A 20,112-nucleotide genomic window follows, 5' to 3' on the forward strand; every position below is an offset into this window, starting at 1 on the left:
CTCTAGTCAATAGTTGAAAAAAACAAGTATATTCTAGTAGGGATGCTAACTTAGTCTAGAGCCAAATATGTTGCCTCTTAAGTGCGTTATTGAATAAATGGAGCACTATATTTAGCCATGGTCCAAATATTTAATAATGTGGAGTTTCACGTTTCTCAAAGTATTACATTCATGCATATTTTTGCCGGTTTAATTGTATTCGATGATCCAATGAGTATGCTTCCCCCACCCCCAAACAGGTAAAAGGTGAAGGCGAAGAAGATGGCCATTTGGAAATTCGAGAGTCTAAAGTGAAAGGTAAAAGGTAAGGATGCTATTACTTGCTGAGTAGTACATGGAAGCAATGCACATTTTTTTGTCCTAATGATTTTTATTCAACCTTTTCTACAGTGTTAAGTATTACATGGTCAAATTACCCTCATCCCTTGCTCCTGGCTCGAAGACTAAAGTTACTATAGAAACGGTTTATACACATGTTCTGCATCCCTACCCGACGCACATCACCCAGGCAGAGAAACAATTTGTGGTATTCGAGGGAAATCATTACTTTTATTCTCCGTATCCAACCAAGACTCAAACAACCCGCGTGAAGCTTGCATCCAGGAATGTTGAGAGTTATAGCAAGCTTGGTAATCCCTCCAGAACGGAAGATATCATCGAGTATGGGCCATTCAAAGATGTCGAACCTTTAAGCCAGGTACGTGCTTTGAAATGTTGGCAGAGTTTTGCTCAATGTGGTTAAAACCATATTTCACTACTAGGACGCTACACTTGCAAAGCTGTTTTTTTTTATTTTTATTTTTTCAAAGCAAATCCCGGCGAAACCTTCAAGCTGTTCAGGACGGTTTTAGTGCCACTTGCAGGCCATTATCGCAGGGTTGCGCAGGCACAGCCCCCTACACAAAACTCGCCCTTGAGACCCCCAGTAACATTATTAATGGGCCATGCAAGGCTGGGGAAGCAAAACACCCCTTGCCTTGTTGGTGTGTGCGATTTTGAATGCAAAGTACGAAATTTGGTTTCCCTAAACCCTGCACCCCTCCCCCGGGCGTGCTCTCGTAGCGACCAGCTACAGATAAAGAATCGTTTGTGTTTCATTGACCTGTTTTCTGGGTTCCTTATAATTGGTGGCCCAGCACTGGCCTATTGCTTATTTTGGAGGAGTCTCCACTGCCATCTCCTATGATCTGCATTTACCATCTCCATAGCAACTGCTCTCTGGCTAGATCAGGGACAGTTGCAGAAACCTTTTTCTGGCTACTGCCACCACCACGTGTTTTCATCTGCATACTTGTGTGTCCGATACAACTCCACCTCCAGCTCTATAATTAAGATGACTGGGTGTATATATCGTACCACATGTGGTGAGGCAACCTGGGTGGCGTAGTTTTACTGAGTCTGTTTTCAATTGCAAGAACCAATTATTTTTGATCAAGAGGAGATAAGATCGTTTGTCAATGGCAAGTGATCACACTAGTCATGGAGAAAACTGAGTTCCATTGCCTGCTTCCTTGGCACAAGGCTTGACAATAGCTGCAGGGTTCCTAAATTGATTTTGCATGGTAAAAGATGGGTCCTACTCCCTGGAAAAAGACGGTGTGATGAAATGGCCTTTATTTTGGACAGTTTACTCCTCAGCGAAGACTTTGCACATTGGCATCAGCGAGAAACACGGTTGCGTTTTCCCAGATTAGGCACGCAAAACTGCCATGTTATCTCTTTGCTGGCTGCGAACTATTACATATTTTGGGAACCCAAAGTAAATTTGTCCATGTTTCAGACTAGCAGAGATTACTGCACTGTGTGCCATTTGAAAGTGGCCTACTAATAATGCAAGTTAAATGAAGCATTTTCCAGGGACTGATTCCAGCTATCACTTGAGGCACACATCGCTGGAATTTCCTCTATACCAAGTGATTTGGATGCTTAAAAAGATGTCCTCTTATACTAGAATGGCTTCTAGCGGTAATGGTTTAGACATATTAAAATGTATTTGGACCTACTAGGGCTAGATAATATGTGGTAGAAACCTGAGGACCAGCAAACTGTCAAAAATGCACACTTAGACTCTGTGATGGGCCAATCTATATCAAGTCTTTGCATCTTTCAATGGGTTATTCTTTTCCGTTAATCAAACAGTCACTTGTGCGAACCTTATCTGGATTTGATTGTATATTGTACCATATTGTTATGGTCTTATACCAACATAAAGTAATTTACTACTACTACTATTTCAAGCTACGCTGTTTACCCTGTGGTAGGTTGCTATAGCCAGTGCTGGGTATACACAGTTTATCACAATGCTGCCCTTACTGAGTTTGCCACCCTTTTGTATGTGAATTTGGTTTTTGGCATCTTCCAAATCTGGACCCCATGTTTTGTTTATTTGTATTGCGCACCCGACCCGAGGGCATCTGGTCGCCGTTGCACAGTAAAATTACAGGAATACTTTCAGCTTGGTTACAAAGTTACATAGAGTAAGGTGAAAACAGTAGGACAGGGAATACAGTAGGAATGCAATAAAACACACATACAAGAGTATATATACAGAATGAAGCAGAAGGCTTCATGATCATTTTAGGAGGCTGATTGGAGTCAGAGCGGGCGAAGGTATAGTCTGTTTCTAATGTTTAAATGACTAATGCTGACCATGGTTGATGCATTTATGTGTTATGGATAAGGTTTTGAGCATGATTGTATCTTTGGTATTGAGCCATTTGATCTGTCTCCTCAGATGAGAAATGTGTTCTCTCCTGGGTATACCAAGAGAAGCTGTTAAGGCGTTATTTTGAGAGTTTGGATTTTCTAGATGAGGTATTTGTTGGCCTCCAGTTAAAGAGCATTATAATAATCCAGCTTGGATAAGATAAGTGCTCTCGCTAGGGTAGTGCAGCTTTCCTTCGACAAGAAGGTTCTGCATGCTCTGATCAGCTTACATGTTTAGACTGTGGCGGAAGCCAGGCTGCTAACTTGTTTTAAGTGTGAAGGCAGAGTCTAAGTAAAAACCAAAGGTTTTTACTACTTTTGCCACTTTGATATACTTACCTTCAATGTTGAAGGTGGTATGGTTCAGGCCTAGTTTGTGGAGGTTAGATGTGGACCCAAGTATTAGCAGCTCGGTCTTGTCATCATTCAGGCATAGACCGTGTGCGGCCATCCATGCCTGGATGATTAGGTATATTTTATTCACCAGAGCCAGGTCCTCATCACAATTGCCCGATAGGGGTATGAGGATCTTGGTGTCATCTGCATAGTTGGTGTAGGTGACACCCAGATAGTCCAGTTCCTGTAACAATGGCTTTGTAAATAGATTACATAATGTGGGGGAAACACAAGAACCTTGTGGTACCCCACAGGTTATAGGTATAGGGTCGGCAGCTGCCAGTGGCAAGAAGACTTGCATGGTCCTGTTATTGAGAAAATATTTGATCCAGGTAATGGCATCTTGTGAAAAATGCGTAGCTGAGGCCCAATGATTAGAGAACTTGGTGGCCCACCAGGTCGAAGGCGGCTGAAAAAGATCGAGAAGAAGCAGCACAGCTGTTTTTCCCTTGTCCTTCGGGTCATCTATCTGTGTTTTTAAGTCCATTAGAGCTGTCTCGGTCCCATGATGGGTGTCTGAAGCCCGATTGTCGGGCACCAAGGACGTGATTAGACTCTTAAGTAATCCTGGATTTGAATATAAGCCACTTTGTCAAGGATCTTGAGTAAGAAAGGTACAGTGGTAATGGGTCTGTATTTAGTCAGAATTGACGGATCTAGAGTCTGTTTTTTTTCAGGAGGGGGTATGACCCATGACTCTTTTAGGTTGAAAGGGACAGTGCCCGAGGTAAATGAGCGATTGATCAGTTTGGTTATGAACGGCGCAAGGTCTCTGTTGGCAGCTTTGATGATTTGTGACGGGCAGCTGTCTCCTTGGCAGTTAAACTGTTTGAGTGACAGAATAACCTTTTCAACCTCATAAATCGAGACTTGCGAGAATTTAAACTGGTTAGTGGGTTTTTTGGTGGCTGCTGTGGTAATGCCATGTTCGTCTATATTGGGTAGTGTGGCTTTTTCCTTAGCAATTTTCCTTTGGAGTAGGGAGATTTTATTCTGTAAGGCATTCTGTATGCTTGTGCACCAGGATTTGTCCTTGATGCAATCATCTGTCACTGGGATAGGAGCTTCCACTTCCCTAAGAATGGTAAATAGTTCCCTGGAACTTGAGCTGGCTTTATTAATCCCTCTCATAAGACTCTTGTTTGGCGCGTATAATTTCCTTTTTGTAGAGGGATGCTAGGTATAGTAGATTTGTTTTTTCTGCTGTGGGGCTGACTTTCCATAAGGATTCAAATGTTCTTTTTTCTTTTCTCAAAGTTTTTAGATGTGGCGTAATCCATGAGCCAATGGGCTTTTGGTTTACTTTTCCGTGTCTTGAGTGGAGCAATAGAATCAAGGGCTTTCGCCGTGGCATCATTATAGGCCTGTATTGGGTTTACTGGACTAGTTGAGTTAGGAAGTAGGTCAAGAGTCGGCAAGATGGGTGGAATGATCTTATCTGCAGTAGTGTTATTCCTTGTGGGGAGGGAAGGTGCGATAGGGATGACCTTAGCTTTAGGAGTAATGGCAGGCACAGTAAATGATATCGGACGATGATCTGTCCAGGCTAAAAGTGATATCGATGTGATGGAGGTTACGCAGTTGTAGTCTGATACCCAGTCAAAGGTTCTCCCTTTGTCGTGAGTGGCTTGGGTCACTCTTTAGGGTAAGCCCCTGTTCTGCTAGTACATTAGCAATGGCTTGGTGATCATTCGGATCATTGAATCCTAGTTTGAAGTCTCCCATCAGGAGGTGTTGGGAGATCCGTTTGGTATTCTCCGAGAGGATGGCAGAAAGGTCTTCTTCAAATGATCCAGTGGGTCCAGGAGGTCTGTTTATAAGATGGATTTTGTGGGTGTCGTCATCTGCGATCAGGAATTTAGCTGTGAGTAGTTCACATCAGCTGGTAACCTGGCTGGGTACAATTCTCAGGGCCAGGTTGATTTGGCGATGAGAGCAATGCCACCACCTTTTAGACTCAGTTCTGTCAGCTCTTAGGATTTGGTAGTTATCCGATATGGCTAGAAGGAGGGCGGGGCCAGTGGCAGTGTGAAGCCAGGACTCGGTTATGTCCATGAAGTAATAGTCATCACCAGTAATCCGATCTGCTATTTCTTTGGGGTGTGCTATAAGGGATCTAGTGGTAATTAAGGCGCCTTTGATGTCTGGGGGCTTAGTAGCTGACTCTGGATTCTTCAATAGTCTTTTTGTGTGGGCGTGGATGGTAGCAATAGTGGTGGCAGGCAAAGTAGCGTGGTATATTTTGAGTGGAGGGACTGGACTGGCAGGTGGGAGTTTTTTTTGTTGATGGGAGTTTTAGTCGTGGCATTGATACTGTTAGCGGTGTGGTTGGTTTGAAAGGTGGACTTGAAGTTAGTGTCGCTTGTATAATCCTGCACGAAGTCTAAGGTTTCTGACTAGGGGTGCGCATGGGAGATTGGTGAGAATGGTAGGGTGATAAATCGGGATAGGTGGAAGGCTGTGGCTAATGACCATGCTGATGGTGTTTCCTGATTGTGGTGGACAGCCACCTATGAGCTGGGGGTGCAGATTAGTTACTAAGGGGATATGGCTGTCTTTACCTGTTCTAGATGTCCTTAGGTAGTCGTGATTATTTATGCTGGGTGTGTACACAACTGATCTCGGCGCTAGTGGGACATGTACGTTTTTGCAGTGTCAACCTAAAGGCATACATAATGCTAACAGTGTGCAGTAAGATAGTGATTACTGCAATAATGTCCACGGTGGCTAAGAGCAAGAGAGGTGTTAGAGGGTCACTATGTACTAGAGATATCCTAAATTCAGGAAATGTAATTGGGTACAGTGATATATCTTGGTGTACAATACTGGGCTATGTAGCCGAATTCACATAGCATAGTTGATACATAATTGACCCAACACAGGCATTACTTAGACATGTAAGGCATAAACAGGAACTGTTGAGGGGCAATGTCATAGAAGGGCTAGAGGGGGTAAACTTCCTATCTGATAGGATAGTTGCACATTAGGCGACGTACTGTTCAGCGATGGGGCAGTTTGGCTAGGTAATTAAAACGTGAATAAAAGCATTGTAGTCACCGTAGGCAGCAATCCTATTTCACCAGAGCATATACTAGCCTTGAGCAGAAGTGGGCTAGTACCCTGTCTTAGGAGTGCTAGTGTAGAGTCGGCCTAGCCGTGTGGTAAAGCTAGCATAGTGCTGAAGGCCTGACACCAAGTTGGACTCGGCAAGGATAGGTTATGCAAAGTCAGAACAGAGCCTATAACACAACGTATGCAAACGTGGGACAAAGCATAGCGTACAAGATATGCAGAAAAATGAGAGCAAGGAATATAATAACACGTATACAGATCAACGGGAGGCACAATATCTATAGGTGGGTTTGACTCTAAGGTAGGGCAATTGGGGTTGATGCGCTAGTTGTCCAGGCTTTATCGTGATGGGTGACAAAGATATCTGGTGATGCAGCGAGCATAGGGTGCTGGTCCTTGAAGCGTAACGGATTACTGGGGACTCTCCACGTAGGTCTAGGGAAAAGGATGTGCGGAGTAGGTATAACAGAGAGCAGATCGTAGCAGCGGTCTCAATAGAAGTGGAATCGCATCCTGTGTGATTAGGTCTAGGTGCAGGCCAATGCCCAGAGCCTTACCTTGATTGGGTAGGCAAAATGTAACACTGCTTCCCAGCGACGTAGGTAGCAGATGGGGAGCTCCTTCTCCGGGGGACGACGATGGACTAAGGTGGCTCAGTCAGGCACCTTATGTTGCTCCTTGGGGTGCACCGGCATTGCCTTCCGGCAATCTAGGATTGGCTAATGAACAATAGACAAGCCAATCGGGGGGCAGAAGGCAGGGGTGAGGCTCGGGGTCGTGGGGATGGCAACAACGGCCATCTTAATGCAGTACAACCCACGTGGTTTATGAACGGGCAAATTCGGAGCTGCACTCATTTCAGTTGCTCAGCTGTGCAGTATACGTCAATTGAATAATGCAATAAAGCCATGTTGATGTCCCATGGACGTAGAAATGACTTCCCATTATATCTAGCAACAGCTTGTTTAGTTTAGTTAATTTATTTATAGAGCGCAGCCAAACGCATGGGTAACTGGGCGCATAGACATGATGAACAGCATGTTACATATATGTTGCACATACGCGATAAGTAGGTGGCAAGAGACCAGGTTACACAGTGGTTCATGACAAGATTAGAGTAAACGTAAACCATATGAAATGGATTAAATGTGGGTGAGTAGGGCTTATCTTTTTACTGCGATGAGTTTTTACTTTAGCTCTGAAGGTCCAGAATGGTTTTTCAGCCCTGAATGTCATGGGGAGTGCATTCCAGCATTTTGCTGCAAGCACAGGGAAGCTGGATCCCCCTGCTGTTTTCAGGTTGAATTTGGGAATGTTCAGTTGGTGCATGTTAGGTGTTCTAGTGGGTCTAGACGAGCTATGTCTGGAGAATTTGCCAGATAAGTAGCGTGGTGCAGTCAGTGATGGGCATTTATGTGTAATGACAGGCAATCTTAGTTTGATTATGTCTCTAATGGGTAGCCAGCGGAATTCCTTGCTAATGGAGGAGATGTGGGCCTTGCAAGGAAGGTTGAGGGCACATCTGAGGGCATTCTTTTGAAGGAACTGCAGTCTGTTCAGATTGTGATTGGAGGAACCCAGGAAGAGTGTGTGTTACAGTAGTCCAGTCTGGACAGTATCAATGCTCTGGATAGTGTAAGGCAGCTAGAGGTTGAGAGAAATTGCTTGCTGGCATTGATTAATTTGTTGGTGTAGGCTGTGGATGAGATGAGATGGTGGCATTTATTTGTTTTTTGAGAGATAATGTCGAGTCAAGATACACGCTGTTGAGTCTACTGATCTATGAGTTAATTAGGTAGGCATGTATTGAACAATTATTAACAAGGTAATATAGTTCTGAGTGTGGATCCAGACCAATCGCAATGTTCTGTTCATGTATTCTATTCAGTGTTCCATTTAAGGCATGTGTATTCTTAGTGTTATTATTTGTGGAGTTCTCTATGGAGTTCTGAAATCTTCAGTTGGGTCCTGCCTTTAGAGGTGGTGCCTGCTGTCGCTTGAACTAGACTTGAATAAACAAGTCTTTAACTACTACATTGCCTCGAGTTTACTTTTTAACACACACCTAGCGTTTTGACTTCCTTTAATACTTTAATGATATTGCCGTCAATAGTGAATGATTGGTACCTGGGGTCCAATTTGTTGAGATGAGCCTGAGACCCTACTATAAGTAGTTCCGTCTTGTCATCATTCAAGTAGAGGCTATGGGTGGCCATCCTTGCTTGACTTTCAAGGTAGATTTCTTTCAGTTTTACAACCTCTTTCTCATAGTTCCCAGTGAGTGTAATGAGGACCTGGGTGTCGTCTGCATAATTGGTATGTGACGCCCAGTTCGTTAAGTTGGTCAAAGAGGCGCTTGGTGAAGATGTTGTGAAGTGTGGGGGAAATACTGGAACCTTGGGGGAACTCCACATTGGATTGGGACAGGGTCAACGCCAGCCGCTGGTGCGAAGACCCTAGTCGACCTATAGGAAAGGAAGGACCGAATCCAATTGGTGGCATTCTGTGAGAATGCAGCAGCCGAAGAGAGGTGTTGGGTCAGAATTTGATGGTCAACTAGGTCAAAGGTTGCTGATAGATCCAACAGGAGTAAGATGGCCAGGTTGCCCTTGTCTTTGGCTACATCCATTTGGATTTTTAGATCCAAGAGGGCTGTTTCAGTCCCGTGTCTGGGTCTAAAGCCGGATTGTTGCAGGCCTAGTAGATTTGTTTTCCAAATGTTGTATTTGGAGGTATGCCACTCTGTCTACAATTTTAAGGAGAAAGGGGATGGTAGTAATGGGCCTGTAATTGGTAGGTCTATTCTGGTCTAGGTTGGGTTTTTTGAGGAGGGGTAAGACCCACGCTAGGTAGGAAGGTTGGCATTGGTGATTGGGTTTAGTCATGGTCTTAGATTCTCTATGGTGATATTACGTCTGTTTCTAGACGCTGTTTGTGGTATCGTTCAGGTAGGTGCACATTTGGGCAGATCTTTGGGTATGGAGAAGGTGATCAGATGGTGGTCTCTCCAGGCGCAGGGGGTGCTTGAACCTTAACAAAACATTGATACATTGGCCTCTTTGAAATATAGAAACATTAATATTGCTAGAAGTCACTGAGCTAATCATTTGTGCAGTGGGGTGTATAATGTAGCTTTTTTGTGTTGTATTTCCAATTCAGAACTGTTCTTTATTTATGATTTTCCTACAAATATGTAGTTGATTCTTTTTTTTTTCTTTTGAATATTTTTAATTTCGTTTGTTATTTTTGAAGGATCCCCTTAAAGTACACTATGAAAATAACAGCCCTTTCCTGACGATTGCCAGCATGACCCGGCTTATTGAAGTATCCCATTGGGGAAACATTGCTGTGGAGGAGACTGTTGATTTGAAACACACCGGAGCAGTCCTTAAGGGGCCTTTCTCAAGATACGACTACCAAAGACAGCCCGATAGCGGAATATCTTCTGTCAAATCTGTTAAGGTATCTTTTAGATGTTCCTCTTGTTCAGCCTTTGTGTTATATACTGCTTTTCCGCTGCTATGTTCTCATGAGTCATCCTGACCAGCTGCGCCATTCCATCTACGCACGTAGAGATGGCAACAATATTAAAATCATCCCTACAAAAATGTATTGGCCAAAATCAAACTTGTTTTCGGTGCGCCTAGTTATTGATATGTTGGAACGTTTTGTGCACCGTCTATGAAAAAAGTATTGTATTGTACAATTGAAAAGGGTTCGACTTAACGAAAATTAGATACGGCTGTAGTTCCTCCCTATCTGCACGAAAGCAATTCGATTTCCGTTATCCAGGTACGAGATTGGTTAAAACGATAACCATTGTTTCGCTAAAATATAAATAAAGAGGCAAATAATAGTACCATGTCTAAAAGGCGCATGTTAGTGGCTCATGATCCATCAGCCTGATTAATGTTTATGGCCTGTAATAGGACGAGCAATATGTCCCGTAGCATTGACTGCCAAAAAGCTACTTGATTGGGGACATAAGCGTTGTCCATACAGGGTTGGAGGACCGCTGGAGAGCTATTCCGATGGTAACTTTCAGCTGAGATTGCAAGAATGGTAAACTTGAGTTCTGGAGGCAATGGTGCTTTCATTTCAAGTTAATATTACCTTGGTTAATAAAGGTGGGTGCAGCAACGTATATACACAAATTCTAACATGACTTGGTCCTGGTGCAATAATTTCTAAGAGGCGCAATATCTAGGGTTTTATTTATAAGTCTGTAGGAAATTAGGATGGCATATGATCGTGTTTGTGCGTGCAGTAGATGTCTCTAGTCCTCACTTTCTTTTCAAATCTCCAGGCAGCTCATTAAAGGTGAAAGGGACAGACTTGTGTTGTCATTGTGCACGTTTTACCAAGAATAACAAAGTTTAACTAATTATAGAACTTAATATGAAAGCAGGGTAGAAACTTCAAGTTGCAAGCTAGCCATTGTGCATCATCGCTTGCTCGCCAAGAGGCAATTCTCGCTACTGGCGAGTGCAAATTGTGCCAGATGAAATCATAGCGTGTGCATAGTAAGGCCTCCACACTAGCCATTGGTGAGTGATAATGACTCTTGCCAAGTAACACATGCTGGACTCTGTGCGTGTGGAGAATAGAGGGCGCAATTGACTTATTCTACTTGCTTGAACGTTTCACCTCTGGCATAGTGATAATCTATTAAAACATGTCCCTTAAATGATTTGAAGCTCTTGTTATAAATCCAGAGTCTGTCCCTTCTCCTCAAGGTGAGCCACCCCCTTTGGGACTAGGGAGGTGAGCCCTTTATGGAGCACCCTTCCTAGCGGACAGGGTCATTGGGATCCCACTGGGAGGGTCCACACTCTCTTTTGGGGACAATTAATACATCCCACCTACTCTTACTTCAAAGTATTACATGTTTGCCCTGTTTTAATATTTTATATATGCGAAAGTCTATATGGAAAAGATGGGGTTGGCCAGTCACGTGAATGAAGCTCCTGCTCATATGGTGTTCGCTTCGCCCTTGCAATAATCCAGCAATTAGTGTGGTTTACTAAAATTTCAGGTTGTTTGCGAACGTATATGGTTTTCATGCAAAGTTAATTTACTCTCAAAATATGGGAGAAGAGTTTGAAGGGAACTGGTGCAAACGTGATACATAGTCAGTTTACTCTGCACAGTTTTAAGAATGCATACACATTTAAGGGGTTAAAGTGTTTAACCCTCAATCTATGTGTCTGCTATATTTTTTTATATAAACTGGGCTGAGAAGGGCGTGATGAATTGGGGAGCGCATGCACTTGGTTGGCAGTATTGCAGCAAAAAAGCCCATGTCGGTCACTGAATGGGTAACTGTGTTTCTTGAACAAAAATATTCTTTTGCTTCTGGCAAACTCCTTCCAAAACTTCGAGAGCTGCAATATTGTGTGCTCAAATATAATTTGTCTAGGCTAGTCTGTGAATCTCTACAGGAGACATCCCTGTCACACTTCCTGTACTCTGACGCAATGGCTGTGATGCAATATAACTTTGTAAACGTCTTAATACTTGCTGTTGGTTTTTTTTGCCTCGCAGACCATCCTTCCGGCTGCTGCTCAGGACGTGTATTACAGGGATGAGATTGGTAATATCTCCACTAGCCATCTTCTCATTCTAGATGATTCTGTTGAACTAGAGATCCGTCCTCGCTTTCCACTTTTCGGAGGTTGGAAGACTCACTATATACTTGGATACAATCTGCCCAGCTACGAGTATCTTTACAACCTTGGTAAGCAGTGTTTTAGAGCTCCTAGATTAGGCGTTCTTTAGATTAAATGGCCCGTAAAAAGAGTTTTTAAACATTTAACACGTTTTAAAGTACCCGATTGTGAATGAATAAATCCTGGTGGTCACTAATGCAACAGGAATACATGTTTGCCTGAGGTAAAAATGGGATAACAAATGATGACACAGAACCTACCCATCGTCTAATGCAGCCTCTAGGCAAACAATGTTGGTTACCCATCAAGTCTAAAAGGGACAGCCAGTATTTTAGAGAGACACACTATCTAAATCTAAACTTTGATTTGTTTATCAAGAAGGCAAAACCTCCCAAATGGGCGCTTGGAACGTTCTTGCTTATCCGTCGCCACGACCTCGGTAGCTTTGCTGCTTGTCTCTACATTACTGTAACCTCTTCTATAAGGAGTGCGGGGGAGGGGCAAGACATGGAAGTGTGCACGCTTTATTAGAGAGCAGCCAGTCAATACCTAAATCTGAGCAATACTGATCACAAAGCATCTGCTCAGAAAGCACTGCCCTGCCTCTCTGAGCATAGAATACACCTCAAATGTCTCTTTTCACGCAGCAGCACACAATGCCCTCCAATCCCCAAGGCGCAAAGTTCCCAACAGAATGGAAACCCCAGCATTATTTAACAGGCCTAAAAGAAGCCTGTAAACAAATGCTAGGCTGAAGATAATCAATAACTGACAATTAAGATAAAGGACATACAAGGAAAATATCTTTTTGAGAGTTTAAAATTAAGTAATGATGGAGAGTCACAAAAGGGTAGATTGGCGAGAAGTAAAGTTGGAAACAAACATGGAAGGGGAAAAAAGATGTAGTTCAAGAGAAATTGGGGTGAGCTGGAAGGAGAGAAGGAAAAATAGGTCAAAACTAGTGAATATTGAAGGGTTCATTTATAGACGTCTTGTGGGAAGGCAAGAAGCCACTTTAGTACAACAAGGAACCATACTTGTGGAGGTTAACTTTTGCATTTGGGTTTAAATGTTTTTGTTCACGATCATGCAGTTAATAATTGTAAAGAGCCTAGATGCACCCCTCATTGTTATGCTGCATTGATTCCGATCTCTTTCCACAGGGGACCAATATGCCTTGAAGATGCGATTCATTGACCATGTCTTTGATGAACAGCTAGTTGATTCTCTGACTGTCAAGATAATACTACCTGAAGGAGCCAAGTAAGTACTTTTTTTGTGTGGCAAATGTTGTGAGATGGCTACTGGTTAAGCTGACCAAAAAACGCTTGTGGGGAAAATACTTGATCAGTACCTGGGACACGGGATACAAAGTACAACAAAATACCACTACCTTCAATATGTTGAACTCCTAGAAATTAAACCCTTCTAGAAAACAGCCCACAAACATAACATTGTGACAGTTGCCCCCTTATTGAAAACGCACACAATTAAAACTACGATTCCTTAATACCAAACTATAAAAATATTGACCTGGATAAAAACAGAGTCAAACGAAAAAAAAAAAAACTTTTTCTTCTGTAGTTTAATTGTGCTTGAGATGTCAAAGCAGCTTTAATCTACTCTTATTATAAATGAATATCAATTCATCATTGTTCATTAAAGAACGCATGGCTTATTTACACGTTTTTACATGATTATACTGAATAAATGGTCCACCCCATTGCTTTTGTGCTGCTAAAAACATGGACATATCAGAATAAAATGCACCACATTTTAATCATGACCCAAGCCTGTCGCCCATGTCAATTTATTAAGGGGCAATTTGTTCAAACGTACCAGTAAAAATAACCTGCTAACCCGGGTTCGAATTTGACAAAAATTACTTGGCTTGAGAGGGATACTCCCAGAGCTCGTGGATCAAGAAGGCAGGGACTGTGTAGTTTGCATTTCATATTCTCTTGTCAGATTGTGGAATCAGAAAAAATACAATATTACGGCTGTTACACCAAGCAAAGGAAAATACACCGACATGGGCTTGTAAAGATTCCCAGAATCTTTATTACAAAACTGAACAGTAGTCACCAAAGTACACAAATAACTATTTGGCTGTCAATATATCACAGAGACCACCAGCAGATTTCAATGTGAGCAGAATATCCCAGCTGGACATCAGCGTATTTATACAGTTTGTTAGAATGATGTCCAGCCCCTTTACAAGTTAATAACACACTGGGTTCATTTCCTAATTTACATATCTCGTGCATGCAGTATACTTTTAAATACACTTACTAACAGACATTATTATTCTCTAATTTAACGTTACACTCTTTACATATTACTTTAATACAAATCAAACAAATGTTTTGCATGTCGTATTTGGATAGCATTATTGTTCTTGTATACTTGTAGGTTAACATTGCTAATTCAAGCAATCCCCTGATCCCGAGGTCAACCAAGGACAAGGTCTGCATGACCCTAACATGTAGCCTGAAGGCAGGTTGGACATTAACCCTCCTACAGAGGTTAAAGAGGTTAAGGCAAGAACAAGAGCACATAAGACGGCCATTTTAGACTACAGGGTGACTTTGTACAATAAACTAAAATGGCGGCTCTAACCTAAAATGGAGGCTTGATTTACTTGATGTCACGACCTTGTAATACGGATTTCCTCGCAAAGCGACTGGGTGTAGGCCAACATATAGAATGAGGACAAAACAATATTATATCGGTTCTAACGGGATCGCCCATCTTGGATTTAATGGCTAGTTTAAAATAGTTCAGTGAGCCAGAGTTTAAACAGTACCCACCATGCGTGAGCCTTGGCCAAACCCATACCACTTGTATCTGTCGCTACTTGTGGAGGACTCTGTTTCTAGGACTCCCTATTTAACATTGTATTTAACTGAAAACCCCATTCAAGTTTTTGAAAGATGTATTAAATGCTTGACTGCACATTGGGTTCCAGGTGGGAGCCCCAATCATTTACCTGGGAATATATTCTGAACCACTTCTAGTGCCCCCAGACTTCACTCCCGTAGATGATCATTGAGTAAACTTTAGACTTGCAAACTTCTAGGCATTTATTCAATCTATAAGCTCCATACAAGAAGTTACATCGTATTAGCCCTTTGAGTCTAAGAGTAGCTCCCTTTTATAGCTTTTATGTCTGACCCAAGAGTCATTCCTGGTAAGGGAAGTCCAAGGTACCTATGAAAGTTGCCTATCTCGATTGGTACCTTTTTTTTGTTTCACACTGTTTTTCCAGGTAGTTATTGGCATACCGAAGGAAGCTCCTGCCCTTTCCCCACACCTAATCCAGCCACACAACATTCCCTGCTATTACCTTTCTATGTTTTCTTACTGTCCTGAAAAATGTTAAACTTTTATTTCACCTCCCACCTTGTAAAGTGCTCAGAGGCCCTCCTGTGTATTGCCAGTGTTGAATAAAAATTCAAATGTCATTTATTCTTTATCCACCTTCCTCAACTTCATAGTGATGCATACTGTTACAGCATTGCTGCAAGCTCTGGAAGATTTGTAATGGGTAGCTGCCTACATTGGGCCTGCAAACATTCATTCATGTGTACCAAGGATCATCATGTAATTCCATATTAATAAAGAAATATATAGTCATATGTTTGTTCCCCCAACCTTACCTGAGCTGCAGAGCTAGTAGTCTTGCATGTATGTCTTATGTGGTGGAAATGCCTCAAACAACTACGTGTCTAAGGATTCTGTTACTGGATGGATGGTATCCTGAAATGCCCAACTTATTTGTCAAGGGAGGGGGAAACCCCATTTACATTCCTTCAAACAATATTTCAAAACCACAGTGTTGGGGAGAATTCTCAAAAATGGGTTAATTCCCTCCACCTCAGAGACCCCAAGCAACTTGCTGGATTTTGAGGACTTGATTTTTTTAACCTGGAGAGTGTGATTTTCCCCCCTCCCCCCACCACCCCCCTCACCCTCTCATATTTTAATGTGATTTTTCATACACTGTTTATTTTGGTTATGGAGTCTGACAAACTCCATAGGCATCATCTTTTACATTGTGCCACACAGAACCCTCAGTGCAGTGACACAGGGAAGTCTTTCAGATTTCCCAAGGTTTAAATACCTTCTCTGGGATAAACTACTGTTCCCAGAGCAGTAAAGTGAAATTGACTTTAACTTGCTAGACCCAATCTTAGAATAGAGTGCTGGAGGGGTTACTTATTATCCCCTGTGTCCAGCTTCTCATGTAACATTTTTATGTTCCCCTTTCCTCACAGAATGGCTGGTGGCAGTGATTTGATTTGAACTACCATGGTTTGCATTTACCGTGGTCTGCGTTCACAGCCAAAGTAAAGCAACCGCGGCAGCCATCTTTGTCAAAATGGCGCCCGGTCGTATTCTTTCGCTATTTCTTTGTGGAAAGGGCCTTCTAGAGATTTGGTCTCTTTGTTCATTTCGCCTTTGGTGGGGTTTCTGGATGAAACCCGCCTTTGGTCCCAGAGCGTCTGGGGTAGGCAGGAAGTGAGGGAGGTGCCTGAAACTCCCTGTGCTTAGTCTCCTAGGAGACCCAAATGCACTTTGTGGTGATTGGCTGGCTAACTGTCCGGCAAGTGTGCACAAGAGGTTTGTCCTGACCTCAAAAATGTAATTGCAGTCAATTCTTGCCATGATTATTCAAACCTTTGAAGAGAAGCCAGTGGAACATAATGAAAGTTTGTGTCACTGGCAGAAATCCATCCATACACAAAGATTTAGCTACATCTTCCTATTTGTATTTGGCTATAAATGTAGATTCATGTATTTTTTGTAAAGGAAGAAACAAGTGCTCAGACAGTATGAGAGAACAAATCTGCAAGTAGTGCTTGCAGTCAAAAAATAATTTTTTTTTTTGGGTCATATGCACAGTGTAGTACCCCAAATATCTTGCCTGACTAGTATTGCTTCATAGTAGTCAAACAAATGAAACGATTAAGAATTCGTTGGCTAGTGTCTGCAAAATATACACATTTCAACAAGTGTTTTGAATACAACATTTCGTGGATAATTGATAAAACAATGTGCATAGAGAATGCATACATTCCAAGCTAATACACATTAGAAAACCTGGTGTGCTATAAATGGGGGTACCACAAATGCCGAGGATGGGTTTGACTTGCTGTCCTTGAGAGTGGTTAACGGGTAGCAGGAATCTGGTGTGTGGAACCACTGAGAGTGGAATTATGCCCTCTCGTGGGGTATACCAAAGCCTGGCAATCGGGGATGACCAAGAAACTGGTCGACGTCTGGGTGTTAACATAAAAAGTTCATGTGGTCCATGTTCAGGGACCCCCAGGTGGGGGGCTCAGTAACCACTGACGTTTCGGCTTAGCTGGATGTAAGCCGCTTTCTAGGGCCAAGTGTTAGTAGGTCTCCCTGGGGGTGGAAACATATACATACACAGTGTTAGGCATGTAAGGAGCGTGCCTAGGTAGGATTAAAAAGGTTAAACCTGTGATAAGGATAAAAACAACAAGAGAGGCATTTGGCCCCGTATCTAAAGGACTGAGCTGTGTTTAGTTGGGCTCAGAGAAATTTCTTGAAAAAGTGGTAGACAAGTGTAGGTGTTCATGTTTGGAACGGGCTCCTCTCTCAAGAAATGGCAGTTCAGGCAAAACAGGTGCAGCCTAAGGAGAAGTGCCTGATGGAGACAGAGTTAGGAGCAGCTATGGCCTGGGACTGTGGATACATAAACAATCGGAGAAGGGTTGCAGCAAGTGGACAGAGTAGTTACCTTGCCATCAAGGAACTAGTTACCTTGCCATCAAGGAACTGTGTGCATGGTTCTAAAATCCCATGAAGGGTAAGTCTGGGAAATGGATTTCGTAGGCTGCGTGCCTGTGGACAGGGGATATAAAAGACAGAGCCCATGTCAGGAGTGGCACCCAAGACTAGTGAATGTAAGGGCTGAACAAACCTGTCTAGTAGAGGTCGGCACCTGGAGGTGCTGCAGTGGCGTCTTCGCACGTACCGGATTGGCAAGGGAAGGAGCTGTATTCGCACCCGAGTGCGCATGCGTAGGTAATAAGTGGCTGAGTGACAAGGCGCATGCGCGCTGGAGATGGCATAATGTTGCCATGAAGGGTAAGTCCGTTCTCAGCCACTGGAGCCTCAGGTCGCTTGTTATAACCTTTTGTCTTTTACCAACTTCTAAAAATATTCTAAATGTCAACAGTAAGATATTAATGTCCCCAGCACCTTTTGTTACTGAAGTCACCTGTGGGTGTAGGTTGTGTCTGTGGGCCATCCCAAAGGGTCTTTACTGATTTAGTAACTAGAGTATACAGTATTGAAGTATATTTGTGCGTTACCATTCTATTGCTCCTTACTGATAAATTAATATTTGTTTATGCAAGAAACCTTGAGTGTAAGAGTTTATTTGAATACCTCTAACTGTGAATCTTTGAGTAACTCAACTACAGCTCACGTTTCCCCTCTTGAGATAAGCCTGGCTGCTCAACACGCTACCAAAACTGTGTAGTACAAGCTTATACCAAAGGTTGGGTTGCCTATACCTGTAGTCCTAGTTCTTTGTAGTGTTCCCAGAGGGTACTGCATACAAACTTTGCCTAACGCACAGTATAGTTGAAATTGTATATGTTATGCAATTCCATTTTCTTGACCTACTCTTGACCCTCGTGACCCCAACAACCTAAGACCCATTACAAATTGCAATTTTACTCTTAAAGTACTGGACAAAATAGCAACAGCCCAATTCCAAGAATATGTAGAAAGCCATGAGATCTTACATCCACAACAATCTGGCTTTAGAGCCATGCATAGCACCGAGACAGCTATGCTGGACCTACAGTCTAGAATGTTGGAAATTATGGACAAGGGAAAGGCTGGACTTCTGGTCCTGTTGGATCTGAGCGCTGCCTTCGACCTGCTTGACCACCAGCTCTTGCAGCAAGCACTTGAGAAGGTTGCTAATTGCTCCAAGGAATCAATAAGTTGGTTATCATCCTTCCTTGAAAACAGAATATCCAGAGTACACTGGGGGGACAAATTCTCATCTGAATTTAACATCTTCTGCGGGGTACCACAGGGAGCTAGTCTATCCCCCCTGCTCTTCAATATGTACATCCGATTACTATGTGAGCTACTACAACAACTCCAGATATTTTTCACCAACTATGCTGACGATACTCAGCTGGTCCTGGAACTGAGTGGGGATTACACTAAGGATAGTACGATACTAAATACACTCTACGGAAACATCGAAGATTGGATGGACAATAACTGGATGTGCCTGAACGGCAATAAAACCGAATTAATGATTTTCGGATCCATCCAGGCTCGAGCCAAACTCCCCGCTGAATATCAGGCCTTCCAACTTAAAGAAACTCTTATTCCAGTGTCTGATAAGGTCAAAACACTAGGCATCACGTTGGAAGCATCCCTCAACTCTGATGCCCAGGCAACGTACGCGAGTAAAAACTGTAATTCCATCCGGCTACTTAAAGCCATTAGACCACTATTGAGTGAGAAACTATGCCACAATAGCAAGAGCTACCATCATGTCACGTTTGGACTATGGTAATGCCCTCCTGGTAGGAGCTAGTAAGCAAAGTATCCAAAAGTTCCAGCTGGTCCAAAACAATGCGATCAGAATGGTCAAAAAGAAAGCAAGAAGTGAACACATCAGTGAAGCTAGGCGGGACCTCCATTGGCTGAGAATAGAGGAACGCATACAATTCAAGTCTATGTGCCTTTCTCACAAGTGTTTATATGGCAAGGCACCAGCCTATTTGAAGTCCAAACTCACGTTTTACCATCCTTCCAGGGCATTAAGATCAGAGGCTAATGGGCTCATAACGCCTCTGAAACACAAGAAGGAACTTGGTATGGGCAGAGCCTTCCCTAACCGAGCGGCCTCTAACTGGAACAAATTGCCGAAGTACCTTAGATTGGAGTCCAATCATTTGGTCTTCCGCAAAAAACTAAAAACGGAGCTTTTCAAGTAACACATGTTTAGGACCCAATGAATCAGTCAACCTGTAGTTTTATGTTTTTGTCCTGTTGCTTCTTCAGGCTCCACCTTGAGCTATGTACATGTCTACATGTAAGCGCCCCGATGCCTGCGGGCGGTCGGCGCTATATAAATAAATACAATTTTCACCTGTAGTGGATACTCCTGTACTTAAAACACAGTCCAGATCTAATCCCCCCCCCCCTCCATCCCAGAATGCTGCAGCTTGGAAAGTCAGATTTTATTTTCTTTTTTCTTTTT

General features: G+C 42.8%; 1 protein-coding gene across 1 annotated transcript in view; it reads left to right on the forward strand.

Annotated features, from left to right (window-relative positions):
* RPN1 (ribophorin I) overlaps positions 1-20,112 on the forward strand; it is a 112,522-nt gene that overhangs the window by 20,135 nt on the left and 72,275 nt on the right. The window contains exons 2-6 of the mRNA XM_069643350.1: positions 240-304; positions 391-697; positions 9,427-9,636; positions 11,719-11,911; positions 13,007-13,106. Of these exons, the coding sequence (XP_069499451.1) occupies positions 240-304; positions 391-697; positions 9,427-9,636; positions 11,719-11,911; positions 13,007-13,106 (875 nt within the window). The remainder of the gene's footprint in view (positions 1-239; positions 305-390; positions 698-9,426; positions 9,637-11,718; positions 11,912-13,006; positions 13,107-20,112) is intronic.

The sequence above is a fragment of the Ambystoma mexicanum genome, chromosome 2p (genome assembly GCF_040938575.1).
Source record: "Ambystoma mexicanum isolate Mex_15411 chromosome 2p, UKY_AmexF1_1, whole genome shotgun sequence".
Lineage (NCBI taxonomy): Eukaryota > Metazoa > Chordata > Amphibia > Caudata > Ambystomatidae > Ambystoma > Ambystoma mexicanum.